Raw genomic sequence first — 16276 nt, forward strand, 5'->3', positions numbered from 1 at the left:
AGCAAATTTCCCCCCCAGGATATTGGTACCCCTCTGGTCCAGGTGTAGACCATCCCGTTTGTAGAGGCCCCACCGACCCCAGAATGAGCCCCAATTATCCAGAAATCTGAAACCCTCCCTCCTGCACCATCCCTGTAGCCACGTGTTCAACTCCTCTCTCTCCCTATTCCTCATCTCGCTGGCACGTGGCACGGGTAACAACCCAGAGATAATAACTCTGTTTGTCCTAGATCTAAGTTTCCACCCTAGCTCCCTGAATTCCTGCCTTACATCCCTATCCTTTTTCCTACCTATGTCGTTGGTACCTATGTGGACCACGACTTGGGGCTGCTCCCCCTCCCCCTTAAGGATCCCGAAAACACGAACCAAGACATCACGGACCCTGGCACCTGGGAGGCAACACACCAACCGCGAGTCTCTCTCGTTCCCACAGAATCTCCTATCTATCTCTAACTATGGAGTCTCCAATGAGCAGCTATTGCCCCGCATTTCAGGCTTGCTCTTAGCTAAAAGGCCAAGAATTACTGAAAACAGTCACTCACAGATAGAATCATAGAATCACTTCAGTGCAGAGTTAGGCAATTCGGCCCTCTGCATCTGCAATGACTCCGCAAAAGACTTTGCTACCTAGGCCCACAGCCCACCTTATCCCAGTAATGCCACCTAACCTTTGGACACTAACGGACAATTTAGCATGGCCAATCCACCTAACATGCACATCTTCGGATACTCGGGAACACCACCTCTTGGACCTTCCCCTCCAAACAATTCACCACCTTGACTTGGAAATATATTGGCCATTCCTTCACTGTCGCTGGGTCAAAATCTGGGAAGTCCCTTCCTGACAGCACAGTGGATGTACCTACACCACATGGGCCACTGCAGTTCAAGAAGATGGCTCAATACCACCATCTCAAGGGGCAATTAGGGGTGGGCAACAAATGCTGGTCTTGCCAGGGAGGCTCCCATCCTACAAAAGAGTTAAAGAAAGGAAATGGGGGAGAGGGGAAGTTGTTGTCATGAATCCGCCAATGGGCATTGAGGATCCTATCTGCTTTCTGATTGGCCACTGGGAAGGCGGGGCTCCGTGATGATGGACATGTTCAATCACCAATAGGAGTCAGTGGGGCGGGGCGGTTAAAGGACAGAGGACACCGCCCGTCATCTGTCCAGCCAACCGTTCCCTCAAACGCGTCGGATGATGGACAGCTGCTCGAGGCCACACAGATGGCGCAGCGGCGCGGGTGATATCTGGCGCCGGGGCCAATGGGATGGGTTGAGGGCGGGGCCGAGCAGGGTGGGGGATGGGGGCGGGGCGATTCCGCGGCCGCAGCTTCAATCAGCAGTCTGAGTTGGTCGGGAGGCGCGCGTGCCGTGACGTCACGGGCGAGCCGGGCGAGTGGTTGGCAGCTGCCGCCGGAACGATGGCGGTTTGAAAGTTTAACCGTCGCAACTGCCGTCTCACCCGTCGCGCGTTTAAAAGGCGTCACCACAGCCATGGAGCCGTCGGCGTCAAAAAGGTACTGACAACCCCCTTGGGGGATGTCAAGGGGGCGGGGTGGCTGAGGAATCCCCTGTATGAAATAGCTTTGCAATGTGTTGGGTGTTCACAGTAAGAAGGTGGAAATTCGGCAAGGATTTTCCTCCTTCCCAATCTCCCCGCATTGTGGGTTCCTTGATGCAATCTGTCCAACAAGGCATTTAAAGTTCCAGTGTTTTTAGACGGTGCCATGTTGCCACCCATATTCAAATGACCATTGGTGTGTGTGTTTTTTTAGCTCGTTTTCAAAATTGTTTCTTGTTGATCTGCATTAAAACAAATTAGTGACTGCGGAAGTATGAGTTTGGCCTAGGTCGATTAATTTGAGTGGATTATGTATGTTTTTGGTACCTGGGTTAAGGATGTGCCATGATGGGTTCACTATGTGGAAGCAACACGCGGTAACACTCTTTTTGTCAAAGGGCATTAAACAATCCGGGCAAAGAAAAAGGAGCAAGTTGCATTCATGTTAATGTACCTCATGGCCTCTATTACAACACTTTTGAGGTGTTGTAATAGAAGTAAATGTGGCAGGTAATTTTCACACAGGGCGGTTCCACAAATTAAACATGTGAGGCAAAAGTTTGTATGAGGGTGTGCTCATTGAGGGAAGGGTGTTCAAGTCATGCTCCTGAGGCTTGAGTACAAACATGTAAGCATACAGTTCAGTGCTCTAGTGAGGTAGCCCTGATTTGACAGGTGCAGACTTTCTGATGAGATGTGGAACCAAATCCCTGTCTGCGTTCACAGGAGGATGTCAAGATTTTGTGCCACTGAAGAAGAACATGTGTTTTCCCTAGCTGGACTGAGACCAACGTTTATCTTTTGAACCACATCCCTAACACGGATTACCTGGGTATTATAACATTGCTTTTGTGGTAGATTGCCTTTTGCAGCATACGAATTGGGATCAATAGGCCGCTTGGCACCTCGAGCCTGTTCTGCCATTAAATAGGATCATGGCTGATCTGTTTGTGTTGAGTTCCACACACCCCATCTTCCTCCGAAAGCCTTTGATCCCCTTGCCCAAGAAGGGTCTATTTACCTCTGCCTTAATAATATTCAGTGATCCCTCTTCCACTGTTTCGGAGGCAAAGGTCTAAAGTTGCACAATCCTGAGAGAAAACCATTCTCATCTCTGTTTTATAAGGGCAACCCCTAATTTTGAAACAGTGTCTCTCAATTCTGGACTCCCCCACAAGAGGAAACATCCTTTCAATGTCCAACTTGTCAATACTGTTCAGGATCGTATTGCTGCAGTTCTTCCTTTTGATTTCCCTTTGTTCTCATTTCTTTGGTTTTATTTATTTTTTGGTCCACACCCCTTTAAGCAGTGGACTTATACTGAGGCAGCCTGCTGGTCAAGACAGTGTGTTCCAGGATTTGATTTTGGAGAGGAGAACACAGACTCATCAGTGCTGAGGGAAGGACCAACTTTGGATGAAGTCAGTTTGATTGGCTGGCTGGCAACCTGTGGGTTGGCCAGGGACAGTGTTCTAGCTGATAACAATCAGTGATTGGTTCCTGTGGGATGCTTCGAAGAGAGTTGGTCAGAAGTGATTCGACCATGAACGAGGAACTCTCTGTGCTGAAATAAAGGACTGCTTTATTGTTCTAAAACCAGTGAGTGCCTGGCACATTTTTACTGCACAGTTGAAATGATCTTGAATCTACAAAGAAAATAGACAGCCTTGCCAGAGAAAACCTTTTCAAGCTTCGAAGGAAGAAGCATCAAAGTGTAAGCTTGAAAACCTGAAAGATGTTAATTGAAAACTATCATAGTGCATTGGAGATATTTTATCCTTTCTATTTTATCATCATTTTTCTTCCCTCTCCATTACCATTTCCCTCTATGTTGTTTGTGTGTGTGTGTTTATAGAGTGGGGCGAGTTGGAAAGGGATATTAGGTGGTTACTTATATTTTTGTGAGTTTAATTATATTACTGTTAAATAATAAAAGGTTATTTGTGTTAAATTTACAAACCTGGTGGTAACTGCAGTTTATTGGGCTCAGTCAAGGTCCTCAGGTATTTTAAAATAACATCTAATTCCACTTGCGTGGCAACTCTGGGTCAAGGTTGGCTGAAATTGACTGCGCACTAGCCCAGGGGATTGTGACATTATATACCTCAATCAAGTTACCCCTGACTCTTCTAAACTCTAGCGGAAAGCCCAGCCTTTCCACCTATCATAAAATAACATTTTCATTGGCTTCCATAAGACATAGGAGCGGAAGTAAGGCCATTTGGCCCATCGAGTCCACTCCACCATTCAATCATGGCTGATTTCAACTCCATTTACCCGCTCTCTCTCCATAGCCCTTAACTCCTCGAGAAATCAAGAATTTATCAACTTCTGTCTTAAAGACACTCAACGTCCCGGCCTCCACCGCCCTCTGTGGCAGTGAATTCCACAGACCCACCACTCTCTGGCTGAAGAAATTTCTCCTCATCTCTGTTCTAAAGTGACTCCCTTTTATTCTAAGGCTGTGCCCCCGGGTCCTAGTCTCCCCTGCTAATGGAAACAACTTCCCTACGTCCACCCTATCTAAGCCATTCATTATCTTGTAAGTTTCTATTAGATCTCCCCTCAACCTCCTAAACTCCAATGAATATAATCCCAGGATCCTCAGACGTTCATCGTATGTTAGGCCTACCATTCCTGGGATTATCCGTGTGAATCTCCGCTGGACCCGCTCCAGTGCCAGTATGTCCTTCCTGAGGTGTGGGGCCCAAAATTGCTCACGGTATTCTAAATGGGGCCTAACTAATGCTTTATAAAGCTTCAGAATGGTTTTATATACCAAGCCTCTTGAGATGAATGACAATATTGCATTTGCTTTCTTAATTACGGACTCAACCTGCAAGTTTGCCTTTAGAGAATCCTGGACTAGGACTCCCAAGTCCCTTTGCACTTCAGCATTATGAATTTTGTCACCGTTTAGAAAATAGTCCATGCCTCTATTCTTTTTTCCAAAGTGCAAGACCTCGCACTTGCCCACGTTGAATTTCATCAGCCATTTCTTGGACCACTCTCCTAAACTGTCTAAATCTTTCTGCAGCCTCCCCACCTCCTCCATACTACCTGCCCCTCCACCTATCTTTGTATCATTGGCAAACTTAGCCAGAATACCCCCAGTCCCGTCATCTAGATTGTTAATATATATAAAGAGAACAGCTGTGGCCCCAACACTGAACCCTGCGGGACACCACTCGTCACCGGTTGCCATTCCGAAGAAGAACCTTTTATCCCAACTCTCTGCCTTCTGCCTGACAGCCAATCGTCAATCCATGTTAGTACCTTGCCTCGAATACCATGGGCCCTTATTTTACTCAGCAGTCTCCCGTGAGGCACCTTATCAAAGGCCTTATGGAAGTCAAGATAGATAACATCCATTGGCTCTCCTTGGTCTAACCTATTTGTTATCTCTTCAAAGAACCCTAACAGGTTTGTCAGGCACGACCTCCCCTTACTAAATCCATGCTGACTTGTCCTAATCCGACCCTGCACTTCCAAGATTCTAATACACCAAAAGTACTCCCATTGTTTATCAAGTGTTTTGTGACATCCTTAAAGTTACTGTCGAAATGCAAGCCTTTAAATTTTTTTTATAAATGTTTACTTGGGGATCAATAGAAGTGTGAGATAATGCATTTTGGGAGGGCAAAATAGGCATGGAAATACACAATGAATAGTAAGATGCTGGGAAGTACAGAGGGACATTGGAATGCATGTCCATAGATCCCTGAAGGAAGCAGGACAGGTAGATAAGGTGGTTAAGAATGGGATATGGGATACTTGCCTTTATTAGCTGAGGCACAGAGTATACCAGGGAGGTTATGACGGAGCTGTATAAAACACATTATGCACAGCAGGAGTACTATGTGCAGTTCTGGCATCATACTAGGAAGGATGTGATTACACTAGAGAGGGTGCAGTGGTGATTCAACAGGATGCTGCCTGGGCTGAAGGGTTTCAGCTATGAAGAGAGACTAGTCAGGCTGGGGTTGCTTCCTTTGAGCAAAGAAGACTGAGGTGGGACCTGATCGTGGTGTACAAAATTGAGAGACCGAGGTACTATAGATAGGAAGGAACCTTTCCCCTTAGTAGAGGGGTCAATAACCAGGGGGCATAGTTTTAAGATCAGGGGCAGAAGATTTAGAGGGGATTTGAGGAAAGACTTTTTCAGCCAGAGGGTGGTGGGAATCTGGAACTCGCTGTCTGAAAGGGTGGTAGAGGTGGGAACCCTCATAGCATTTAAGAAGCAGTTAGCTGAGCACTTGAAATGCCACAGCATACAAGGCTATGGACCAAGTGCGGGAAATGGGCCTCATTCTGTGCTGTAATACTCTTATGACTATGAGAAGCCCCCAACCTTTTAACTTATAATGGAATCTTTTGTTCATCTCTTGAGGCCAGAAAGGTCCTTCGTTTCATGTTTCATCTGAACGATGGTACCTCCTAGATATGGTCTCACTCATACCCTATACAACTGTAGCAGAACTGGTTTAGCACAGTGGGCTAAACAGCTGGTTTTGAATTCTGAACAATGCCAGCAGCGCGGGTTCAATTCCCGTACTGGTCTCCCTGAACAGGCGCCGGAATGTGGCGACTAGAGGCTTTTCACAGTAACTTCATTGAAGCCTACTTGTGACAATAAGCGATTATTATTATTATTACCTGTACTTTTATAAAACTTGAAAATGCTGGAAAAACTCAGGTCTGGCAGTATCTGTGGAGAGTTAATGTTCTGATCTGTCATACAAACTTGGAATGTTAACTCTGTTTCTCTCTCCACAGATGCTGCCAGACCTGCTGGGTTTTTCCAGCATTTTCTATTTTTCTTTCAGATTTCCAGCATCCGCAGTATTTTGCTTTTATCCCTACTTTATATTCCATTCCTCTTTGCAATGAATAATAACATTCCATTTGTTTTCCTAATAACTTGCTCTGCCTGTATGCCAACTTTCTGTGATTCATGTACCAGAGCACCCAGATCTCTTGGTACTGAAGAGTTTTGCAATCTCTTTCCAATGAAATAAAATAATGTTATTTATTCTTCATGCAAAAGTGTCCAAGTTCACATTTTCCCACAAAATACTCCCATCTGCTACTCACTCACTCAACCTAATGATATCCCTTATGTTCTCTTTGCAACTTATTTTCTGACATACCTTTGTATCGCTAACAAATTTATCAATCATACATTTGGTCCCTTCATCCAAGTCATTGATGTAGATTGTAAATAGTTGAGGCTGCAGCACTGATTCCTGTGATCCTCCACTGTTTACATCCTTCCAACCCGGGAATGACCCATTTTGTCTACTCTGATTCAAGTTAGCGAACCAATCCTCAATTTCTGTTCTTCAGAATTTGATAAATTCCAAGTTGACACTGAACCATCTTTCATGAGCATCAATTTTGTTAACCAGATCTTTTATGCGGTACTTTGTCATATGGTTTCTTAAAATCTATCTGGGCAACATCCAACAAACTATCCAAGATAATGTCTCTTTGTCAACCTTCTCTGGTACTGCATCAAAATATTTGATTAGGTTAACAAAACACAATGAAATCCGTGTTGGCTATCCTTGATTAACTTAAACATCCATTGATTTTCTTTCTCTCTCTCTGGTTGTTGTTTCTAAAACCTTGCTCACCACTGATGTTAAATTGACCAGCCTGTAGTTACTGGGAATGTCCTTGCACCTTTTGAATAGGAGTATCATATTTGTCATTTTCCACTCTTCCTACAATACAGTCCTCCAACATTGTAAGAAAGTGCCTGCATCGATTAAGATTCAGGAGTGGGCCTTGAAGCGAGAACCTTCTGAGTTACCATTTACTTCAGTTGATAATTCATACCAATGGAAAAGAATACGAGGAGGGTTTGGAGAATTATAGAGCATTGTTGCTTCTCCAGTATTTTTAAAATTACATTGCCACGTATTAAAGTTTGAGTGTTTTACTTCCATTTTTGTGGATTTTTAAAATTGAAATAATACAAAGTATATTGCATATAATTTATAAGAAAAAGCAGGAATTCAACCCAACTGGTCTTTACCTGCATTATGTTCTGCACAAGCCTCATCTCATTGTACCAAATCAGGACACCCTTCTATCTTTTTCTCCCTCACATACTTATCCTGCTTCCCTATCCACTCCCATATGCTAGGTAGTGAGTTCAATATTTTCCGGAAAAAAAATCTCTTCAGTTCCTTGTTACATTTATTGCTCACTATCAATATGAACCCTAATTTTGGATAGCCCCACAAGTGGAAATATCTTCTCTACTTCTGCCCTATTGAATCCCTTCTTAATTTTTAAGACCTTTATTAGGTCACCCCTCGCCTATCATTAAAGGTTCATTTCATTCATTTATTCCTCATGGGTTTATTTATTTAAAATCAACTTACATCACCATGGTCAATGGTTGAATTGAGGTAAGTTTTGCAATCGATCATTTTTCCAAGTAGAATGTAAAAATACAAAACATTATAGAGCAGGGTAAAAGAACATATTGATCATTAGTTTAGGGTCCTTTTAGTTCAAGGTTTAAAGTTGAACAGTCATTAGAGTTTATGCATTGAGCAGATGAGATATCATAAATCTTGCTGTTTTACATTTTAATTCAGTTAGTTGTTTTGAGTTCTGCGGCTGGCAGTTGCTTTGAGAGCTCTCTGGGTAATGAGCATTGTAATTCGGAGTTCGTCAGCTATCTCTTGAAAGAATGACAAAGTTTGAGTGACTCCAGGCCCCAATCGTATAAAACATCCGAGCGACTTTGGTAGTCAGGTCCAAGAAAGAGTCTGCAAGCCCTTTTCTGACTGGCCTTGTATTGCTGCTTTGTCATTCCGCTCAAGCACACTGGTGCCCTATATTCCAGTACGGGGAGAACAAAAGATTTAAAATGCTTTCAACATAATGACTTGAGAGGGAATGGTGTTTCAGTTTCTGAAGGATATTAGCTTGCTTAACAATAGGACTGACAGGTACCATGTACATCCCATTTTAGAACTGCCTGGATAAACATACTCAACAGTTGACAGTGTTACAATGTTCAGTGACAGACTGAGGGGTCAGTTTGTTTTGAGCAATATAGATATCAACAGTCGTGAACTTATTGGAGTTGAGGTGCATTTCTTCTTGATGGACCAATTGTGAAGTTATCATAGAATCATAGAAGTTTACAGCATGGAAACAGGCCCTTCGGCCCAACCAGTCCATGCCGCCAGTTTTTACCATTAAGCTAGTCCCAGTTGCCCGCATTGGCCCATAACCCTCTATACCCATCTTACCCATGTAACTATCTAAATGCTTTTTAAAAGACACAATTGTACCCGCCTCTACTACTACCTCTGGCAGCACATTCCAGACACTCACTACCCTCTGAGTGAAGAAACTGCCCCTCTGGGCCCTTCTGAATCTCTCCCCTCTCACCTTAAACCTATGCCCTCTAGTTTTAGACTCCCCTACCTTTGGGAAAAGATGTTGACTATCTACCTTATCTATGCCCCTCATTATGTTATAGACCTCTATAAGATCACCCCTAAACCTCCTACGCTCCAGGGGAAAAAGTCCCAGTCTATCCAGCCTCTCCTTATAACTCAAACCATTAAGTCCCGGTAACATCCTAGTAAATCTTTTCTGCACTCTTTCTAATTTAATAATATCCTTTCTATAATAGGGTGACCAGAACTGCACACAGTATTCCAGGTGTGGCCGTACCAATGTCTTGTACAACTTCAACAAGACGTCCCAACTCCTGTATTCAATGTTCTGACCAATGAAACCAAGCATGCCGAATGCCTTCTTCACCACCCTGTCCACCTGCGACTCCACCTTCATGGAGCTATGAACCTGTACTCCTAGATCTCTTTGTTCTATAACTTTCCCCAACGCCATAGCATTAACTGAGTAGGTCCTGGCCTGATTCGATCTGCCAAAATGCATCACCTCACATTTATCTAAATTAAACTCCATCTGCCATTCGTCGGCCCACTGGCCTAATTGATCAAGATCCCGTTGCAATCCTAGATAACCTTCACTATCCACTGTGCCACCAATCTTGGTGTCATCTGCAAACTTACTAACCATGCCTCCTAAATTCTCATCCAAATCATTAATATAAATCACAAATAACAGTGGGCCCAGCACCGATCCCTGAGGCACACCACTGGTCACAGGCCTCCAGTTTGAAAAACAACCCTCTACAACCACCCTCTCTGCCTTCTGTCGTCCAGCCAATTTTGAATCCAATTGGCAACCTCACCCTGGATCCCGTGAGCTTTAACCTTTTGCAACAACCTACCATGCGGTACCTTGTCAAAGGCTTTGCTAAAGTCCATGTAGACAACGTCTACTGCACTGCCCTCATCTACCTTGGTCACTCCCTCAAAAAACTCAATCAAATTTGTGAGACATGATTTTCCACGCACAAAGCCATGCTGACTGCCCCGAATCAGTCCTTGCCCCTCTAAATGCTTGTAGATCCTGTCTCTCAGAATACCTTCTAGCAACTTACCTACTACATTCGTTAGGCTCACCGGTCTGTAGTTCCCAGGCTTTTCCCTGCTGCCCTTCTTAAACAAGGGCACAACATTCGCCACTCTCCAATCTTCAGGCACCTCACCTGTGGCTGCCGATGATTCAAATATCTCTGTTAGGGGACCCGCAATTTCCTCCCTAGCCTCCCACAACATCCTGGGATACATTTCATCAGGTCCCGGGGATTTATCTACCTTGATGCGCTTTAAGACTTCCAGCACCTCCTCCTCTGTAATATTGTAGAGGGTTCCATCTCTGCTACTCCACTACTGGGCCGATATCTGGGGTTTGAGTACTGTGTGTGTCTCTCTCCAGCTGGCACTGAAACTTCAGAGGCCAGGGGATGCCGCACTGGGACACCTCCACGGAAGAGAGCACTGAATCAAGCCTGCCGTTTATCCCTAACCGGAAGCCTGAGGCTTATATCACACAGATATCCAGACCCCCACCAATGCCCAGGTGATTCTCTCTCTTGCCGGTGGTGCAACACCCACCCAGTTCCTACTTCGCTGGAGTAGCTTTCCCAAGAGAGAGAATAGGACACTGCTGTTTATTACCTAACCAGCAGCCTGTCCTGAGTGAATCGTTCAAGATGACCCTAGATTCTCGAACCCGGAATTAAAGTGAGGAATATCTTAACAATGACTTGGTCAGAGATCGCTGGTGAGAGATTGAAGAATTTAAACGACTCCAATTATCAGCAAATCAAGGTTTATTGCAAAACCCAGGTCAAAATCATCAAACAGAAGAAATTATAATAAAATCTTAAACTCTAACACAAACTAAGTCTATTCAGAAAGTACTATAACGGACACAACGTAAAATCTTATTGTTACACAGTTTTAGCAATGACACAGAACACAAATCAAGTCCCCTTCCCCAAAGCCTCAACCACTATCAAGGTCAAGGGAGTTTCGCAAGCTGCTGCAGGGTACTTACAGTCACAGGCTGCAGGAGGTCAAGTCAAAGGTGGAGAGGTCAAGCCAAGAGACCCTCAATCGAAACACAGCCCCTTTTATATCCGTTTTACCTGGCTTTTTCCTGTGTTCGGCCAGCCCCTTTTGCATTGAATCCATAAGGTTTAAAGTTCCCGCTGGTCCTGCCCCCTTTGAGCCTGTCAGACCTGCCAAGATAGGAGTACCTCCCCTAGGTCCGCCTCCAGTCTGCTTTTTGAGATAACGAGGTTGAGCTCCCTTGTGAAGATTTTCAAAGTCTTCCGTCTGCTCTGGAGATCGCTGCTATGTTGATGGGGTGTTGATTGGATTCTGCTCTGGTGGAGGCAAAGTCATTTACATCTGCATGGGGCTATGACCATCCCATTGTCCTGCTTGCAGGCAGGCCCCTTACAGCATTACCATTCCCCTTTGTCTCTGTGTTTAATCCTATTTCGTTGTCTGGCTCCTTCTTCCTTGTAGCTCCGGGGGGGGGGGGGGGGGGGGGTGTTGTAAATACCTATGCCCCTACTCAGCTCAGCGGACCAAGCCTGCTGGGAAATTTGGTTACGTTCCTTTGGCTGAAAAGTGTCCAGTTTACAGTCTCTGGGTTTTATTCTTGGGCAGTCCAAAAAGGGCCGAATTGCCCGAAAACCTTACAATATGCACACTTCTCAAGACATCACTATTTATTTCCCTTAGTTTCCTAACATCCATGCCTTTCTCCACCGTGAATACCGATGAGAAATATTCATTCAGGATCTCACCCAACTCTTGTGGCTCTGCACATAGATGTCCTTGTTGATCCTTAAGAGGCCCTACTCTGTCCCTAGTTACTCTTTTCCCCTTTATGTATCTGTAGAAGCTCTTTGGGTTCTCCTTTGCCTTATTTGTCAAAGCAATTTCATGTCCCCTTTTTGCCCTCCTGATTTCCCTCTTAACTCTATTTCGACAATCTCTATACTCTTCAAGGGATCCACTTGATCCCAGTTGTTTATGTACGTCATATGCCTCCTTTTTGACCAGAGTCTCAATATCTCGAGTCATCCAGGGTTCCCTACTTCTACCAGCCTTGCCCTTCACTCTAAAGGGAATGTGCTTACCCTGCACCCTGGTTAACACATTTTTAAAAGCCTCCCATTTACCAGCCGTACCTTTGCCTGCCAACAGTCTCCCCCAATCTACCTCTGAAAGTTCCTGTCTGATACCATCAAAATTTGCCTTGCCCCAATTAAGAATTTTAACTCTTGGGCCAGACCTATCATTCTCCATAGCTATCTTAAAACTAATGGAGTTATGGTCACTTGTCCCAAAGTGATCCCTCACTAACACTTCTGTCACTTGCCCTTCCTTATTTCCCAAGACGAGGTCAAGTTTTGCCCCCTCTCTAGTCGGTCCATCCACATACCGAATGAGAAATTCCTCCTGAATACACTCAACAAATTTCCCTCCATCCAAGCCCCTAATGCTATGGCTGTCCCAGTCAATGTTGGGAAAGTTAAAGTCCCCTACCACTACCACCCTATTATCCTTGCAGCTATCTGTAACCTCCTTACATATTTGCTCCTCAATTTCCCGCTGACTATTTGGGGGCCTGTAGTACAGTCCTATCAAGGTGATCTCTCCCTTCTTATTTTTCAGTTCCACCCATATAGACTCAGTGGACGAACCCTCGGATATATCCCCTCTAAGTACTGCCGTGATGTTCTCCCTAATCAAAAACGCCACTCCCCCTCCTCTCTTACCCCCTGTTCTATCCTTTCTATAGCATCTGTACCCCGGAACATTGAGCTGCCAGTCCTGCCCCTCCCTTAGCCATGTTTCAGTCATAGCTATAATATCCCAGTCCCATGTTCCCATCCATGCCCTGAGTTCATCCGCTTTGCCCGTCAGGCCCCTTGCATTGAAATAAATGCAGTGTAATGTAGACTTTCCTTGCTCTCTACCCTGCTTTCTCTGGTCATGCTTTACACATTCTCCCTTCCTGCCTTTTGTTTCCGTCCCCACTGACTTCCTACATCGGTTCCCATTGCTCAAGAACAGATGGCATCTGAGATTCGATGTGATGCTAAACTTTTCGATTTACCTTCTCTCGAGAGGAAAGAACCCAAAATAGTGCCCTCGACCCAACCATCTTCAGCTGCTTCATCAATGAGACCTCCCTTCCATCATAAGGTTAGAAGTAGGGATGTTCGCAGATAACAGCACGATGTTCAGTAACATTCACGAGTCCTCAAGATAGTGAAGCAGTCCATGTCCAAATGCAGCAAGACCTGGACAATATCCAAGCTTGGGTTGACAAGTGGCAAGTAACATCCACGCCACACAAGTGCAAGGCAATGACCATCTCCTACAAGAGAGGATCTAACCATCGCCCCATGACATTCATTACCATTGCTGAACCCCCCACAATCAACGTCCTGGGGTTACCATTGATCAGAAACTGAATTGGACTAGCCATATTAATATTGTGGCTACCAGGGCCACATCCTACGGTGAATAAGTCACTTCCTGACCCCCCCCCCCCCCCCCCCTTGGATGAGTGCAGCTCCAACAACACTTAAGAAGCTCAATGCCACCCAGAACAAAGCAGCCAATTTGATTGCCCCAACTTCCACACAGACATTTGAACCCTCCACTACCGGCGAGATATATGTACCATCTATGAGATGCACTGCAGTAACCAAGGTTCCTTAGACAGCACCGTACAAACCCATGATCACTACCATTTAGAAGGACAAGAGCAGCAGATATGTGGGAACGCCACCACCTGCAGGTTCCCCTCCAAGTCACACACCACCCTGACTTGGAAATATATTGATGTTCCTGCACACTCGCTGGGGCAATGTCCTGGAGCTCCCTCCCTAACAGCACAGTGTGTGTACCAACACCTCCGAGACTGCAGCGGTTCAAGAAGGCAGCTCACCAGCACCTTCTGAAGGGCAACTAGGGATGGGCAATAAATGCTGGCCTAACCAGTGACACCCACATCTTGTAAATTAATTTTTTAAAAACAAGCTCTTTGTGCAAATACTTTGTTTTTTACATATTCCCTTTGCCTTTTCCATGACAGGTGGTGACATTTGAATTGAATAGAATTCTGGAATTAAAAGTCATTGTCAATTGTCGTAAATACCCATCTGGTTCACTAATGTCCTTTTAGGGGAGGAAATCTGCCAACCTGGTCTTGACTACATGTGACTCCAGTGATGTGGTTGATTCTTAAATGCCCTCTGAAATGGCCTGGCAAGCCACTAAGTTTAAGGGCAATTAGGAATGGGAAGTACCATAAATGAATTAAAAACAAATCACTCCTGGATTAAATTAACTTTAAATAAGGAATATTCATATTCCACATTTTATTCCAGCCTTGTGTTTTGTAGCCTTTAAGGCTTGAATTCCTTGATGAGAATTTGATTCTATGGTGCAATGATGTACCTTCCCAGAATTACTTTTCTTCTAAATTACTAACTTTTTTTGTTATTTGACTCATCTTTAATGGAAAGGGGGGGGGGAAGTATTGAAGAGCTGTGCCTGGCCTGAGCAACATTCCCTTTAATTACCCCGAAGGCCATCCACAGATATCCAAGTGGTCTGGAACTTTTGACTGAAAGAGCAAATAGTTGTTTTCAATCATGGAAGGCCTTTAAAATATCTTTGGCATACTGTACAAGGTGTATCTTGTCAAGACAGTGTGAGGAATGCATTTTAATTTTTTTAAAAAATTGCCGCTGTGTTTTGATTGGAAGTAGGTTACTGTTGAAGAGCAGAGGGATTGGGGTACAGGTTCACATCGCTTTAAAGGCAGTAATTCACGTTCTTAGGTATAAAAAAGTGATTGGAATTCCAAGTTTTATCATAAAGGGATATTGAGTAGAAAAGCCCCAAAATAATGATCTGATATAAAATCTTAAGTCATATGCAGTATTTAGCTCCACACTACAGGAAGGAAATTGAGTACAATGCTTGTTCACTACGTCACTGATATGGAAAGGAAATATAAGGAATGAATGCATTGGCCTGTTGTTTTTTGATCAATGCAGATTTCAGTATGAGTTGAAATAATAGGATAGAGTAGACAGAAGCAGACTGCTAATGTGTGAACAATGAGTGGTTGCAGATGCACAATTTTTGTCAAAGATTCAGAAGTAAAGATAGGAGATACTTCATTGAGTTTGGTGATATAGTGGAATTCATTTTGTGGTTGATGCAGAAACTGTCAGTGTTCAAGATTTAGATAGTTTGGATAAATGGATGAAGGAATATGGGAACATGGTGGTTAAATGTGATCTGCTTGTTTGCCATTCATTCATGTGTGCACTGTATGATGGCAGGTCATTGGCGAATTGCCTGCTTATTCTCCCACTTTTGGGGAGGTCGAGGAGGGACATTTTTCAGATTTGTTTAATTGTCACATGTACCGACGTACAGTGAAAAGTATTGTTCTGCGTACAGTCCAAACAGATCATTGCATACATGAAAGAAACATAGAACGTCCATAAATACGCAATGTAAATACGGTGGCATGGTTGCACAGTGGTTAGCACTGTTGCTTTACAGCACCAGGGTCCCAGGATCGATTCCTGGCTTCGGTCACTGTCTGCGCGGAGTCTGCACGTTCTCCCTGTTTCTGTGTGGGTTTCCTCCGGCTGCTCCGGTTTCCTCCCACAAGTCCTGAAAGACATGCTGTGAAGTAATTTGGACATTCTGAATTCTCCCTCTGTGTACCCGAACAGGTGCCGGAATGTGGCGATTAGGGTTTTTCCCCCAATAGCTTCATTGCAGTGTTTTTGTTTTTTTAAATAAATTTAGAATACCCAATTATTTTTTTCCGATTAAGGGGCAATTTAGTGTGGCCAATCCACCTACTCTGCACATCTTTGGGTTGTGGGGGTGAAACCCACGCAGACAAGGGGAGAAAGTGCAAACTCCACACAGACAGTTACCCCGGGCTGGATGTGGTAGTACCAGGTATTGCGGTACCTGAGAGGTGGATGACCATTGGTTAGACCCAGGAGTCTACCATTGGCTGATGTACATATACTCCGCCTCTCAGGGCGGAGCTAAGAACCGGTGCCGTCCCAGCAGCCTTCACTTTCTGTATCAAAGCTGCTGGGGAAGCGTTCTAGCAGATTAAAGCCTTCAGTTATGAATCACTTTGTCTTGAGAGTAATTGATTGCGCATCACTGGGATCGAAATCGGGTCCTCAGCGCCGTAGGCAACAGTGCTAACCACCGGACCACCGTGCTGCCCTAC

The 16276-nt window shown here is 44.5% G+C and overlaps 1 protein-coding gene across 2 annotated transcripts in view; it reads left to right on the plus strand.

Moving 5' to 3' along the window:
* The first annotated feature begins 1344 nt into the window (after positions 1 to 1344).
* stk3 (serine/threonine kinase 3 (STE20 homolog, yeast)) overlaps positions 1345 to 16276 on the plus strand; it is a 584348-nt gene continuing 569416 nt past the window's right edge. The window contains exon 1 of one of the 2 annotated variants that reach the window (XM_072468459.1): positions 1345 to 1520. In XM_072468459.1, coding sequence (XP_072324560.1) covers positions 1498 to 1520 — 23 coding nt within the window. In that variant the 5' untranslated portion in view covers positions 1345 to 1497. The remainder of the gene's footprint in view (positions 1521 to 16276) is intronic. The other variant, XM_072468457.1, reaches the window with a different exon arrangement.

The sequence above is a fragment of the Scyliorhinus torazame genome, chromosome 11 (genome assembly GCF_047496885.1).
Source record: "Scyliorhinus torazame isolate Kashiwa2021f chromosome 11, sScyTor2.1, whole genome shotgun sequence".
NCBI classification, from domain to species: domain Eukaryota; kingdom Metazoa; phylum Chordata; class Chondrichthyes; order Carcharhiniformes; family Scyliorhinidae; genus Scyliorhinus; species Scyliorhinus torazame.